The sequence below is a fragment of the Macaca thibetana genome, chromosome 11 (assembly GCF_024542745.1).
Source record: "Macaca thibetana thibetana isolate TM-01 chromosome 11, ASM2454274v1, whole genome shotgun sequence".
Classification (NCBI taxonomy): domain Eukaryota; kingdom Metazoa; phylum Chordata; class Mammalia; order Primates; family Cercopithecidae; genus Macaca; species Macaca thibetana.
This window is the reverse complement of record NC_065588.1, coordinates 76,366,642-76,382,661: the sequence shown is the minus strand read 5'-3', so window position 1 is coordinate 76,382,661 and position 16,020 is coordinate 76,366,642. Positions and strand designations below refer to the sequence as shown.

Sequence of the window (16,020 nt, the reverse complement as noted above, 5' to 3'; positions counted from 1 at the left end):
TACACCGACAGTGGCCAAGATGACAATCAAATCAAGAACTCAACCCCTTTTACAATAGCTGCAAAAAACATTAAAATTCTTAGGAATATACTTAACCAAGGAGGTGAAAGACCTCTACAAGGAAAACTACCAAACGCTGCTGAAAGAAATCACAGAAACACAAACAAATAGAAACACATCCCATGCTCATCGATGGGTAGAATCAACATTGTGAAAATGACCATACTGCCAAAAGCAATCTACAAATTCAATGCAATTCCCATCAAAATATCACCATCATTCTTCACAGAACTAGAAAAAACAATCCTAAAATTCATATGGAACCAAAAAAGAGCCCACATAGCCAAAGCAAGACTAAGCAAAAAGAACAAAGCTCGAGGCATTACATTACCTGACTTCAAACTATAGTATAAGCCATAGTCGCCAAAACAGCATGGTACTGGTATTAAAACAGTCATATAGGCCAATAGAGAACCCAGAAATAAAGCCAGATGCTTACAGCCAACTGATTTTTGACAAAGCAAACAAAAACATAAAGTGGGGACAGGACACTCTATTCAACAAATGTTGCTGGGATAATTGGCTAGCCACATGTGGAAGAATGAAACTGGATCCTATCTCTCACCTTATACAAAAATCTACTCAAGATGGATGGATCAAATACTTAAATCTAAATGTGAAACCATAAAAATTCTAGATTATAACATTGGAAAAGCTTTCTAGACATTGGCTTAGGCAAAGCATTCATGACCAAGAACCCAAAAGCAAACACAACAGAAACAAATATAAACAGACAAGACTTAATTAAACTAAAAAGCTTTTATGCAGCAAAAGAAATAATCAACAGAATAAACAGACAAGTCACAGAGTGGAAGAAAATCTTTGCAATCTATATGTCCAACAATGGACTAACATACAGAATCTACAAGGAACTTAAATTAGCAAGAAAAAAAACAAACAATTCCATCAAAAAGTGAGCTAAGGACATGAATAGACAATTCTCAAAAGAAGGTATACAAATGGCCAACAAACATATGAAAAAACGATCAACATCGCTATTTATCAGAGAAAAGCAAATCAAAACCACACTGCGATACCACTTTACTCCTACAAGAATGACCATAATTTAAAAATCAAAAAATAATTGATGTTGGTGTGGATATGGTGAAAAGGGAACACTTTTACACTGTTGTTGGGAATGTAAACTAGTACAACTACTATGAAAAAGAGTGTAGAGATTCCTTAAAGAACTAAAAGTAGATCTACCATTTGATCCAGCAATCCTACTCCTGGGTATCTCCCCAGAAGAAAAGAAGTCATTATACAAAAAAGGTACTTGCACATGCATGTTTATAGCAGCACAGTTCACAACTGCAAAAATATGGAACCAGCCCAAATGCTCATCAATCAATGAATGGATAAAGAAAATATTAGATATATACATATATACCATATATACACATATATACCATATATATACACATGCATATACATACACATGCACACACACACATATATATGTACACATACACACACACCATGGAATACTACTCAGCCATAAAAAGGAACAAAATAATGGCATTTGCAGCAACCTGGATGGAATTGGAAAGCATTACTTTAAGTTAACTAACTCAGGAATGGAAAACCAAACATCCATGTTCTCACTCGTAAGTGGGAACTAAGCTATGAGACTGCAAAAGGACAAGAATTATACAATGGACTTTGGGGACCAAGGGGAAAGGCTGGGGGTGGTGAGGGTGGTGAGGGATAAAAGACTACACATTGGGTACAATGTACACTGCTCAGGTGATGGGTGCACCAAAATCTCAGAAATCACCACTAAAGAACTTATTCATGTAACCAAACACCACCTGTTCCCCCAAAAACCTATGGAAAAAAAACAAGCTTCAGGGACTACTTTTAATGTTTGTATCACCTTAGAGAGGAGGAGAATGTAGGCAGCCCCAACATAAGTAAAAAGGGAAAGCATAACAGAGATTCAAACATATTTTGGCTATGGAGAGCTGTAGCTTTTAAATGGAACAAAATAGCAGTTTCCTGGTAATGATTGAAATACCTAGAAATTCAGAAGATGGTAACAAAGGAAAGAGGTCCTTGATATCCTTATTCAACTAGAGCCACTCTACAGCTTATATTTTTGAGAGGTCTCCTAAGAATTCATTTGAGTCAAGAATTCTGCAACTAAGAATTAATTCTCTGAGCTCAGTCATATAGTATCAAACTACCTAGCAATTAGTTGTCCGTCTTCCCATCCTATAGCCTGTGCTTATGTAACTCATACACTCCATTTTATAAATGTTAGCCTCTGATTCATACTGAGTGTGTCATTTCAAAAAATTAAACCAGCTGGACATATCTCACTGGAAGTATCAGGAAGGAAGGAAGCGTAAGTAATACGGTTGGTACCTGAATGCAAACCCTCTTCAAAGTAAGTATTCATTCTATGATTAGTATATATTTTGCATCATTTGCCAAGTACTTTTAAAAATACATACTTTTCCAGAGATAATATTTTTAAGTTAATTATGTCCTACAATCACCTACCCATACAGTGTACCGAGGCTCCAAATCACCACAGTCCTTTGCAAAAATGTAAGAACAGTTTCCTGGGAAGTAATAGTAGATGCCATCAAATGTTTCAAAATGATACTGTCCCCAAGTTTTACAAATCCCATCTCTGCCGTTGCCCATGTTTGGTACTGAAAAGAAACAGGATAATATTTTGTAGACAAAATGAATTACATGTTTCTAGCAGTGTTCAGTCAGTCATCGTAAATGATTCTAATTTTCATTCAAATTTCCTTCCTTGGTCTATATCACAGGAAGAAATAACTAACATAAAATTACCAATTGTTCTCAAAACTATCAAAGTAGTTGATAAAACAGGGTTTCCGAGTAGTTGTGAAGAAGATTTATGTTAGAAAGTTCCTGAATTTTTGTTTCCAAAAAAAGATTCTAGAAGAAAAAAAAAGGAGTATGGAAAATAATACAGTAAAAGGTGATAGTAATATAGCAAGTAAGATGGCTCAGAAAAGAGACAAATGTCACCACTGAGTGTCCTAAAGATTAGCATACGCAGCATCAGAGTATTCTAGTCTTTCAAAAATGGCTTTTTTATGGTATCCACAGAGAAAAATAACCATTGACCAAAAAAAAGTCATATTTATGTGTCTGGGACCTGGATGTGGGGAGCATTAGTCATTCAAAGTATGCTGGAATTTGGCTGGAGTGGTGGCTTGCACCTGTAATCCTAGCATTTTAGGAAGCCAAGGTGGGCGGACTGCCTAAGCTCAAGAGTTTGAGACCAGCCTGGTTAACATGGTGAAACTCTGTCTCTACTAAAATACAAAACATTAGCCAGCAAGGTGGGGGGCACGCATCTGTAATCCCAGGTACCCAGGAGGCTGAGACACAAGAATCCCTTGAACCCAGGAGGCGATGGTTGCAGTGAGTCAAGATGGCGCCACTGTACTCCAGCCTGGGTGACAGTTAAGACTCTGTCTCCAGAAAAAAAAAAAAAAAAGGTATGCTGGAATTTAACAATTCATGACCTCAAACTGGCCAAATTTCAAGCAGTATTTATCTTAAATCATACAACTGCATCTCCTATTGTCATGTCTACCTTTTTTTCTTACCCTTGTAGATAATCTTCTATTCCATTTTTGTTCTCTAAACTCTTCTCTTTAGAATAATATGAAAATCAGTAACATTCACTGAGCACTCAATACGTGTAAAACATTTTGATACACTCTGGGGCGGGGTGCATAAAGATAAGGGTGACTCTTTACATCTTGTATTTTTGTGATTCCCACCTAAATTTATTAGCCTTGGACAACTGTGGCCTTTTCAGGAAAAAACACGGAATTATTCATTATTCAGGCAGTCTTCCCTGACAGTATGCCTCACCTCTGCTTCATATTTTCATAGCATCTTGTACTTTACTTTACAGCACCTGTCACAAGTTTAATTATTGTGTATCTGTTGCGTATTTATCACCTTCTCTAGACTGCAGCCTCCAGGAGGACAGGAACAGGTTTGTATTATTCACCGTTGTATCCCTAATGCCTAGCCTGGGATCTAGATGCCAGTAAATATTGATTAAACAAATGAATATTTATTGATTATGATTGACATAGAATCCTTTCTTAGACACTGTGGATAAAAGGTTTATTAAAAAAAAAAAAAAAAAAGCCCCTGCCCTTGGAGAAGTCTCAGTACTATTTTTTAACATACAAAATGTCCAATTAATTAAAGGTCCAAAAGAATGACCGGCTCCAAATAAAAAAATCTGTTTTATAAAGCAAAAGGGAGATGAATGAGAACCTGGTTTTAATAGGCTATTACTGGCTGGGTGCAGTGGCTCATGCCAGTAATCACGGCACTTTGGGAGGCCTAGGTGAGAGGATCACCCAAAGTCAGGAGTTCAAGACAATCCTGGCCAACATGGTGAAACTCCATCTCCACTAAAATACCAAAATTAGCCAGACATGATGGCGAGTGCCTGTCGTCCCAGCTACTCGGGAGGCTGAGGTGGGAGAATCGCTTGAACCCGGGAGGCAGAGGTTGCAGTGAGCCGAGATCGTGCCATTGCACTCCAGCCTGGGTGACAGAGTGAGACTCTGTCTCAAAAAATAATAATAACAATAATAATAATAGGCTATTAGTATAGAAAGTGGAAAAAATACTTGAAGCAATAAGAGAGTTCAATGAGAAGGGATAGTGGCCCTATGTACTTTTGTTTTACATTGTTTCTAAATTACATCAAATAACTGAGAATGAATTGTGGGCTCTCTAGGTAATATACGACCCCCAATGGATGAACATTATTATAGTAAATTATGCCTTAATTTTTTCCTTGGTATCTCATAATTCTCTCATAAGCATCTCTGAAACTTACTGATCTGGCATCTTGTCCCAAGAGCCTGAAATATTTGACAGTCACATGTTCCAGTCTTAGAACAGAAAGCTCCATTAAGGCATTCATAAGGACAAGAACCTGAGAGGGAGAAGAAAAAGTTATCTTCTGGCATCCATTTCTTCTTTTAAGCATAATATGTCAAGATACAGCTTGGACAAATTGTAATTACTATTAACTTAAACAGAACCCTCGGCCTCTTGCCTTGCTAAGCTAAAGAACTAAACCCAATAAGTCTCTGTCTAATTCATTTTATTATGTGTGCTGTGAAGCAAGAAAGGCAGGCTTTCACATCTCAAACTACCCTGAGGGCAAAGGTTAGCCCCTTTCAAGCAAATCAAAGGTCAAGTTCCCATGTAAGGAATCTCTGTCCCAGATGATGAGAACCAGAAATACACAAGCTGCAGATGATTCTGTTGATGGAGTTTGGTGCTGGCTGCACATCCCATCAGCTACTCTTACAGGAGCAAACACTCTATTAAAGAATAGGGTCTCTCATGCCTGTAATCCCAGCACTCTGGGAAGCCAAGGCAGGCAGATCATTTTAGGTCAGGAGTTCGAGACCAGCCTGGCCAACATGGTGAAACCCCATCTCTACTAAAAACACAAAAATTAGCTGGGTGTGGTGGTGCATGCCTGTAGTCCCAGCTACTCGGGAGGCTGAGGCAGGAGAATCGCTTGAACCCAGGCAGTGAAGTTTGCAGTGAGCCGAGATTGTGCCATTGCACTCCAGCCTGGGTGACAGAGCTAGACTCTGTCTCAACAACAACAACAAAAAGAATCGGGACTATCATTAACTTGAGGGATCAGGCAAAGCATAAAACTCAAAGGGAGACTCCTGCTTTTGAAGAGAGTGATTAAACATTTCATTTGAGGTTTGTATATTAATCCTCAGGCTCAATTACAAATGACACATTCTTTGAAACCTATGCTGCCAGGCGTGGTGATGGACACCTGTAATCCCTGCTACTCTGGAGGCTGAGGCAGGAGAATCACTTGAACTCAGGAGGCAGAAGTTGCATTGAGCCGAGATCATGCTACTGCTCTCCAGCCTGGGCGACAGAGCAAGACCGTCTCCAAAAAAAAAGAAAAAAGAAAAAAGGAAAAGAAACCTATGCTTAAATTCTGATGAAGCAGAAGCCAAAGTCACTACTGTCACCAAAAATATTATTTCTTTCATGGAAAGAAAAATTATAAAATTGTCCCAACAAATTATGTTAAAAAGAGGAAGCAAGTAACTGTGAACTCTAACCCTAATTTTACCATCATCTCCTAAGTGAGTTTTAAAAATGCAAATGAATCAGTGAAAAAATTTCCTCTAATAAGGAGAGAATAAGAGGCAACTGGCAAAACTCAAGCAGGAAGAATTTAACACTTGAGGAGAAGAGAGAACATCTTAATTCCCAGAAGATAGTTATATAATTGATCATTTGACCACAGTTCTGCCAAAGGCAAGAATTTGAAAACCCGTATGATTCCTCTCCACCTTAAGATCCATTGATCTAAAATGTCTCTTTACTTTTAAAAATGCACAAATCTCCAAGTATATCTTAAGTGAGGAAAAAATATGCTGTTTTAACTTAGTCCATAAATACAGGTTAAAAAAAAATGATGTTCTTCATAAACTTAAAAGCAGTTTTTTCCACTAGGAGCACATCTATATTTACCGTTTATCTTAGATCACAGTCTTGCATTTTTCTGATGAAGAGATGCTAAATATTTAGATAAACAAATGTATTGCCTTCAAAAATGTATTTACAGTCCTGCTTATTCTCCTGAAAACAAGTATCAAATGAAAACTGGTGAGGATCATTGTTATTTTAAACACAACAATGATAATTTCTATTTCATAGTTACCACTCAAATTAAATTTCAAACTTCCATCAGCATTCTTCTTAATGGAAATGGGGAACTGGTAACAAAAAATAGGGATCAAGTAATTGATTCACACAAAAAAACAGTTTCTGATATTCAGTGACATCTTCCCTGGTCATGCAGTTATCAGGTTTGTCTAAATGTTTGGCCCTGGTTATTCTCAGAAACAACTCAAATTTCTCCAAGAAGTGAACTTAAATTATTACTAGGTATTATTACCATCCTGACTCACTTTCCTTCATGTGGTTTATGGAAACAATAAATACTTGATTCAATATATCCCCCAAAGGGATTTTCTGAGAAAGCAAATATGAAAACCTAAGTATAAACACTGACCTTTTATTTTGCTCTCACCCCAATTAATAGCATCATGGAAAAAGTATCTCGGAGAAGTAGCTTCAAACTTTGAAAGAAAGAAATGAGAACGCAAGACAGTTAAATTATTTAATTCAAGCCAAACATGCAAACTGGTACATCTAGAAAATAACTACAAATGCAGAATTGATAAAGTGCTGACTTTATACTTTCTGGGGTTATTGAGGCTTATCATCTCCATGAGGCAGAAAGGGTGCCTCTGAGGTTGTGGTGAGAACACCTCATTCAAGTCTTGGTTTTGCCTCTTACATGACTTTGACAAGTCATTTACTTCATCTGCTCTCTGTTCTGTTCTCACTTCCCATCCTCCCTCCCCTTCCCATCACCCACTCTTTCCCCTAGCCCCCAATCCCTCCACCTACCTCGCAACCTCATGAAAGAAGCCTGGTTGGAGTCTAACCTTTGGAATTATTGACTGCTTTGCCTGCAGAAATAGCGGTTCTCTGACACTTCCAGGTGCAGACAGGTTTGGAAAAAAAAAATGTGTAGGGCTGACAGACCTACAGACGGTGATGTACTGCCTGCCTGCACACCAATTGGTAAAGAAAACATCCACAGAAGCATCTGCTGTTTCGGTGCCAGTGTGTTACCTTCAGGCTCCAAAGAGCTGACTCACACTTTAAAGTTCATAGAATGTTTAAATATATCTTTTTATAGAGCCCAAGGTAGTTCAGAGTAGTGGTAAATAGCATGAATTTTGAATCAAACGGAGCTGGATTAGAATCCTGACTCCGTAATTACTTACCCTTAGGCAAGTTTCCTAACCTCTTAGTGCCTCTGTTTACTCATCTGTAAAAGGGGAACAATAATGGCACTTCCCTCGTTGCATAGTTAGGATAATGAATTAAAGCCATGTACGTAAATCTTACATACATAATGCCTCACACAGAAAATTAGCAATAAAGAGATTTATGTCAATCAATCTAAGCAATCCAGATGAAATTGTAAGGTTTTTAAAAGATCTATATGGCTTAGTAGCAAATAGTTGTGGCTTACTAAAACTAATTGATTGTGGATTATTATTCCAACTCCACAGCAGTTGAGTGTATGGGCTGGGGCAACATTCTTTCCAATAGCACTTATATTTCACCAGAATAAACACACTCAAAACTTGCCAAATAATTGTCAAATTAAGTAGTAGATGATATTAGAAAAACTGAAGAAGGGGGAAAGATAAGAAGAATGGGAAAATGAGCCATGTGACTTCAGGAACAAAGTTGTTTCTCAGCAGATTCTCGTCTCTCTTATGTTAAGTTTTATTCTGACATGTTCCATCTCAGTACTTTTTTCTTTAACAGGAAAATCTACCCAAGCTATATCTTTTTTTTTTTTTTAAGAGATGGGTCTCGCTAAGTTTCCTGGGCTGGGCTTAACTCCTGGACTCAAGCGATCCTCCTGCCTCAGCCTCCTGAGTAGCTGAGACTGCAGGCGCGCGCCATCATGTCAGTCCATGCTATCTAAAAGACACATTCTCTCACTCTTCGAAGATTTCTTTCTGAACTCTTTGCCCCACACAATGGTCTCAAGTTCACTGTCTCCTGTTCTCAATACTCCCAGGTTTTATCCTCACTGTTCAATCTCCCCTTTTTGTTCTTGCCTCTGCCTTCAAACTAAGTTAGACGCAACAACAGTCTATGACCTCGATTCCTTCAAGACAGCAAGTCTTATTCTCTCTTCAGCCACATTGCTTCTGGCTGCCTAAATCTGACACAGCCCCGGATATTACTGGACACCAAAACCTTCTTCCTTTGGCTCCGAAATGATTTATGTCTATCCCTTTAATGGAAGCCAATCATCTCTGATACTCACTAAAAGTGTATAATGACTTCTACTCTACCTCATAGGGCCTATCGCCTTGAACAAATTATTCAACCAGCTCAGCCTCAGTTTCCCAGTCTATAAAAGTACCTGCCTCACAGAATTGTAAGGATTCAGTGAAATGATGTGAATGACACACCAAGAATAGTGCCAGGCACATAATAAGAGTTGTAAACATGCAGGCCAGGTGCGGTGACTCACGCCTATAATCCCAGCACTTTGGGAGGCCGAGGTGGGTGGATCTCCTGAGGTCAGGAGTTCGAGATCAGCCTGACCAACATGGTGAAACCCCATCTCTACTAAAAATACAGAAAATTAGCCAGCGTTGGTGTTGTGTGCCTGTAATCCCAGTACTCAGGAGGCTAAGGCAGGAGAATAGCTTGAACCCAGGAGGCGGAGGTTGCAGTGAGCCGAGATCAGGCCATTGCACTCCAGCCTGGGCAAGAAGAGTGAAACTTTGTCTCAAAAAAAAAGGAAAAGAGTTGTAAACATGCTACCTGTTTTTACTATTAGGCAAAAACTGAAAACACTGGATAACACTAGAGGAAGATAAAAGTATATAATTTGTTTTTCGCTCTATATCCTTTAACCTAACTCAATCCACATCTTGTTTATGGAAATTAGAATGACTCCCTAGCACACCACCTTTCTGGCTACAACAATATCCTATTTATCCAGCATCCCATACATCATAATACATTTCACCAAGGCTAATGTGTGACATGCAGATTTTGTTTATTTATTGACATATTTGAAGTCAGAATGGCATCTTACATTTATAATTGGAGCATATTTATTTTTTATGTCATATAAATAATGGCAAATGATTGAGGTTGTCTTGGATTCAATGAACCAGTTGCACAGAAATGACTTCTTCATCAGACTACCTCCATAACAGATGGAGTTTCTAGGTAACAGGCACTGCTATTCTTGTTTCTATCTCTAGCACTGTCCTTGGTATGTCATCAACAAATACCAACTGAAAAATGAGACATGGTTCAAATGGGAATCTGTCTCCCAAGGGTGTTTAGAGCCAAGACTCCCTCAGACTTTGTTGATGCCTCTCCTCACATCCTCTCAGCCCACCTCTGAATTCACCTTGGAATTCATCTGGATTTCTGTGTACACTGAAAGCCTCCAACTTCAGCACTAGGTTCTTTCTGCCTTTGCCTGACGGCAGAGTCCAAGCAGAAAAGACTATAGAAAGTGCCTTCCTGGAGATTTTAGGCTCTCCAGAGGCTTCCCTCAAGCTAGAAATTTTTCTAGGACACATTCTACATGGTTCAGAAGTCTCCAATAAGACTGAGTTCCAGCTGCCTACAGCAGAAAGCCCCTCATTAATACACCCCATATTTTATTTTCTCCCTTCTTCACATCATTTTCCTTTCTCCTTTATTTGTACACTTCCAAATAAATGACCTGCACCTAAGTCTATGTCTTAGGGCTTGCTTTCAGGAAAGGAATTTTTGGAATGTAATGCAAATGCAAAAAAGTCCCAGGCAGTAGGTGCATGTATTCACATGACTGATAAAAGAGGACAACCCATCCTTCCTCCTTCCTGATTACACCTCCCCAGGATGGAGAGAAGCCCAGGGAAATACAGTCTTTAGATGGGAAATCATTGCAGCGCACAAATACACTATTTACAGAAGTCTGCGTCCCCTACCCTTTCTTGCTCACCTCATTGCCAACATATTTCTGAGTCATTATTTGCACACTTATCTACCTATTGATGCTCTGTTTTCCTAGAGCAGAAGAGTGAATCTATGGATAAGAATGGCCTTGTAACACATGAAATTCCAATTCTAAACAGTGCAGTGCAAGATTATGACCTCATTGCCCGCTGTTGAAACCTCTTCTTTTAAAAATTGTTCTGAAAATAAATGATTTTGACACGTTTTCTAGCCTTAGGAAATAGAAGTACAAGTCTCCTGCTGTTCATTCTTGCTAAAGGGAGTAAAGTATACAAATCCTGAAAACATCTAAATGGACAACAGTATAACCCCAATTTGACACTTAAGTATATCAGTACACAAAACACTTTTTAAGAAAAATAAAAATATGTTTCCATTCCATAGACAATCCTTTGCCTATTCTGGTATGAGAGGCGCTCCAACCAGAGTGGTTCCACCTTGAATAGGGGCTGGGTAAAATGAGTCTGAGATCTGCTGGGCTGCATTCCCAAGAGGTTAGGCATTCTTCGTCACAGGATGAGATAAGAGGTCAGCAGGACTAGTATCACGAGATACAGGTCATAAAGACCCTGCAGTAAAGAAGCTGGCCCAATCCTGCCAAAACCAAGATGGCAATGAAAGTAACCTCTGGTTGTCCTCACTGCTCATTATACTCTAGTTATAATGCATTAACATGCTAAAAGACACTCCCACCAATGCTATGACAGTTTACGAATACCCTGGCAACATCCAGAAGTTACCCTATATAGTCTAAAAGGAAGAGGAACTCTTATTTCCGGGAAATTCCTGTCCCTTTCCTGGAAAAGTCATGAATAATTCATCTCTTGTTTGGCATATGATTAAGAAATAACTACAAGTATACTCAGTCAAGCAGCTTGTGCTGCTGCTCTGCCTATGGAGTAGCCATTCTTTTATTCCTTTACCTTCTTAATAAACCTGCTTTCACTTTACTCTGTGGACTTGCCCCAAATTCTTTCTTGCATGAGAATGAAGAACCCTCTCTTGGGATCTGGGTCAGGACCCCTTTCCAGTAACACTGGTACAAAAAAAAAAGGTCTCTACTCTTGATAAGAATAAATCAGTTCTGTCTTCTAACCAGACACAACAGCATATCAGATCTGTCTTCTATTTAACTACTAATTCTCTTCAATTAACACTATAAAATACACAAATTCAGACATCTATCACAAAATGCTAACAAAAACTATTTGCAATTCAACCTTTAACAAAGACTTCCTTGAATATTTAAGCTGCTTGCTATGTAAATACTCAAATCATATTCCTTTTCAAAGAAATGCCTTTGCTAAGTTAGGATTCTGTATTTTACCATCCATCTTTTATAGAGAAATATTTTTAAGCCCATCCATTTGAGCATTCCAACCAGTTTGAAGAAATTGCAATTATCCAATATCCTTCATATGAAGGCAACCAAGCAAGAAGGTCTCCTCAAATGCAGTGCTACACTGCCCCTCCAAAAAAAAGTTACCTATTCAGAGATACCCACAATTTAGATTTATCAGACATTATAAAAACTTTCTGTCAGGACATCAGGATGTATCTGATGCCCTTTTGCAGTATTTAATTCATATTATTTACACCTTTTTCGGCCCCTTTTTCCATGTACATTATACTGTTGTCATTGTCCTAACTGATATTGTGCTTAATTTTTAAACTACTTCTAATTTTCTGGCAAGTACATGGGATTAAATGCCTCAAGTCTATTAGTAGGTAACTGAGCTGAATAGCAAAAAGAAATGTATTTTATTCCAAACAAGTCGATGTGACCTGAGCATGAATTTGATGGTCGTAGAAAAGCAATAGAGGTTACTTTGCTTCTTCCTCCTCCTTCCTATCTTGTTCTTAGCATTTTATTCCCCTCCACAAAGGTCTCATTGTTGAAGTGACAGCAGAGTCCAACACAGAATGGATTATTTCTCTGCCTCTCTCTCCACCTGAAGCATAACCTACCTGTGCTGCTAAAAGAGCTCTTTTCTGTCGATTTTCATTAAACCCGTTTCTGGAAGAAAACAAAAAGAACTTGTATAGTCAAAGGCCCCTAGGCAACCTGAACAAGCCTTTCCCGAGAGAGCTGGTGTTTTTCTCCTGATTTCCATCACTTTATCAAAGAGGTCTTTCTTGGTTTAACATTTAAAAGGTCCTCCCTCCCCTTTCTGGAAGGGTTAGATTTGGGTGGTGGTGCTGTCTCATTTTACAAAATTCAGGAGTGTCCCCAAATTTCTCCAGTCTTTGATGTAAACTGACTTTTAGGAAGGAACTTTGAGATAGAAAAATAAACAAAAGAGTGTAACATTGTAGCACCAACCCTTGCAATATTTTCTCCACATGATTTTGCAAATCTAGTGAGGTCAGTATTTGTACCTTCCCTTTTTTCAAACATAGTACTTAATTCTCTCCTGTGCTATGTCATAAAGGGCAAGTTAACATTAATGTAAGTAAGAACATCAAATTGTAATTTATCAAAATCAAATGGCTAATAATTCACTAAAGTATATATTTGCTTTATAATGTTTTCTGTTTTTGTGTTATATTTATCAATAAACATTTTATTTTTAAAAAATCAAATGGTGAATAGAATTCTGCTTTTTATTAAGCGGATCAGTTTAGTACAAAAAATGATTTTCATTATTTACTGCTAAAACAATTGTTTATTTTTATCATTAAAAACTGTGTGACTCTGCTAAAAATGAACATAATACATTTGTTATCAATAATGTATATTAATAATAATGTAAAGGATAATAGTATGGAATATAACTTTTTATTACAAACCTTTGAAATGAAAGTAATATCTTTTTAGTACCAACAGCCACCAAAGACTCCCCTCATAATTAAAATGAAAACAAATACTTTGTAATTAAAAGGAAAGGAAGTATTTTCATAAATAAAGAAATGAATGCTAGATCATTTTTAATCTGTAGAAATGTTTTTTAAAGTATATTTCACGCTTTTTTGTAAAACATTTCACTTATTTTTTTCAAAAGCAGATCTAGTTGCCCGCTGAGATTTGCTTATTACCATTAACTTTATGTTTTAGAGGACACAAAGAACAAGAAATACTCACTTTGATGTTCCCATCAATATAGATGATGCACAGATATATTCTGCCAGAGACAAATATATAAGAATGAAAAAAAATTATCCAAATATGTTGGCTACATGTTCTAGTTGTTTAAAAGAACATTTTAACCTAAATTCTAAAATTCTGATCGAAGTTTGCTGGTATTTTTGCATTTTTTAGAGGGATTTGACCAGCACATTTCTTGTGAGACACTGAATGACTGATAAGCTAAAAAGAATGGGCAGTATACATGGATTTACACAGAGACACCATGCAATTGAACAGGCTCTAGTCTTGGAATCAGAGAACCAAGTTTTAGTTCTAGTGCTACCACTTAGTACATGCCAAGCTTAAACAAAATACCAAGCACACCATAAAATGATGGTGTTGGACAAGTTATCTGTAAAGTCTCCTCAGCTCTCATGATTCTGTGACGTCGTTCTCCTTGGGGTTTCAGTTACAACTGGAACTGGAAAATAGCACCTTTGACCTCTGTAGTCTTTTGTACTTAAGCAATTTCTCCAATTTCGTCTACAAGCTCCAAAGCATACAGACCTTTACAGGGATTAAAAATCAACAACTGAAAATAAATAAATCCTTTCCCCATTTTGTTAGGTATGATACAGTGCTTATCTATTAAAAATATATAATATGTATTTCATGAATTTAAAATACTCCAAGAAAAAATGTGTAACAGCGTAAAACTAGTTCCACAAAATGCTGATAGTTATGGAACCTGGGTGAGGGCACATGAAGGTGTGTTATTTCATTTAAATTTTGTGTATGTCTATAAGCTTTCCATAACAAAAAAAAAATCAAATAGCAAGAAAATTTATTAATAAAATTACTATAAAAATAATTAAAATCAATTTTTAGCCCCAGATGTTAGTCATTCTTAAAACATTTTTTTACTATTCTTTGGGTTGATGGCATGAAGAAAGTTTAAGTACTCAATTGCTCTTAGTTTATTATAAAATTTCAAATGTTTAAATTGCAAATAGACAATTATTTTAAATCATAATTTAGAAGAAAAAAGTTAGAATCAGAGCTTCTTCTAATACAATTGCATATCATGATAAAAGCATGATTTTTAACCAGTCATTTTAAAAAGATTCAAGAAATGAAAACTAAAAGGTTCTAATACAATTGCATATCATAATAAAAGCATGATTTTTAACTAGCCATTTTGCAAAGACTCAAAAAATGAAAACTAAAAGGTCCAAATTATCTACATTATTAAGAATTTTTTAAAAGGTGATCTGAGTATCACTTAGTACAATTCATTCTAATGACTTCAAAGTGCTTTATAAGGGAAAACTATTTGTATAAATTGTAAGAGAAACAAAAATACAATAAATTAACATAAACATTTAATCTGAGTTCTTACCTTGTAATGAAAACAGCAGTACATGAAGCAAGAATATACTCCACGGTATCATTAAATTGAGTTTTCTTACAATGTTCATTTCAGTGTAGCCTTTCTCCCTGAAATGTAACCAAATTGATGGTCTTTATTATGATGGCATCTTAGAAGTATGCATAGTTGTAGTGTACTCAAATTCTAATAAATATAGCTATGTAATAAAGTAATTCAAAAAGGAATTCCAAGCTTTCCAACTACATACAGCATCTGAAGCTTTAGAACTTGCAGACAACCCTTTGGCTGAGTCTCTCATTAGTGATGCATGGCAGCTTCTTACCTGAGCCCGTATTAGTTACACCCACACCTGCACATCATAGGCCTTTTTAGCCTATATCAACCTTTTTACCTTCTCAAGACAGCAGCATTAAAATAAAAAGAAACACCTCTTGAAATCTCCGGAAGCCATAAGAGATAACCATTATTCCTAATTGTTGATCTAATTGCATTTTATAATTGTATTCATAAAATAATTACTGTCCTTTGAAAAAGGGTGAAATAAAACCCTGTCCATCTTTCCTAGAATGTCTACATGTTCTTTAAGAATTAAAAGTCTGCTTTAGGAATTAAAAAGTACACTAAAACTACATGCATATATTTTCAAGTCCCATTACAGTATAGTTTAAGTTGACATGATCATGGGCCCACAGATATTTCTGTTAAACATTCTGCAACATAAGTAGCAATTTTTAAAAAAACATAATATTCTATACTTGACTTTAAAAAGAAAATAAAGTAACTCACCCAGCCCTGAAAACCTTCCCTTCACACCCTGTTTTTCCATCCTCTGTGACAAATATCCAATTAAACAACAGACTTATTA

General features: G+C 36.9%; 1 protein-coding gene across 1 annotated transcript in view; it reads right to left on the bottom strand.

The window, feature by feature from the left end:
- The window catches only part of OTOGL (otogelin like), a 165,044-nt gene extending 149,746 nt beyond the window's left edge, over window positions 1-15,298 (bottom strand). The window contains exons 1-6 of the mRNA XM_050749267.1: window positions 15,165-15,298; window positions 13,781-13,820; window positions 12,667-12,715; window positions 7,148-7,214; window positions 4,919-5,017; window positions 2,566-2,720 (exon numbers count right to left, since the gene is read on the bottom strand). Coding sequence (XP_050605224.1) covers window positions 2,566-2,720; window positions 4,919-5,017; window positions 7,148-7,214; window positions 12,667-12,715; window positions 13,781-13,820; window positions 15,165-15,243 — 489 coding nt within the window. The 5' untranslated portion in view covers window positions 15,244-15,298. The remainder of the gene's footprint in view (window positions 1-2,565; window positions 2,721-4,918; window positions 5,018-7,147; window positions 7,215-12,666; window positions 12,716-13,780; window positions 13,821-15,164) is intronic.
- Window positions 15,299-16,020: the final 722 nt, after the last annotated feature.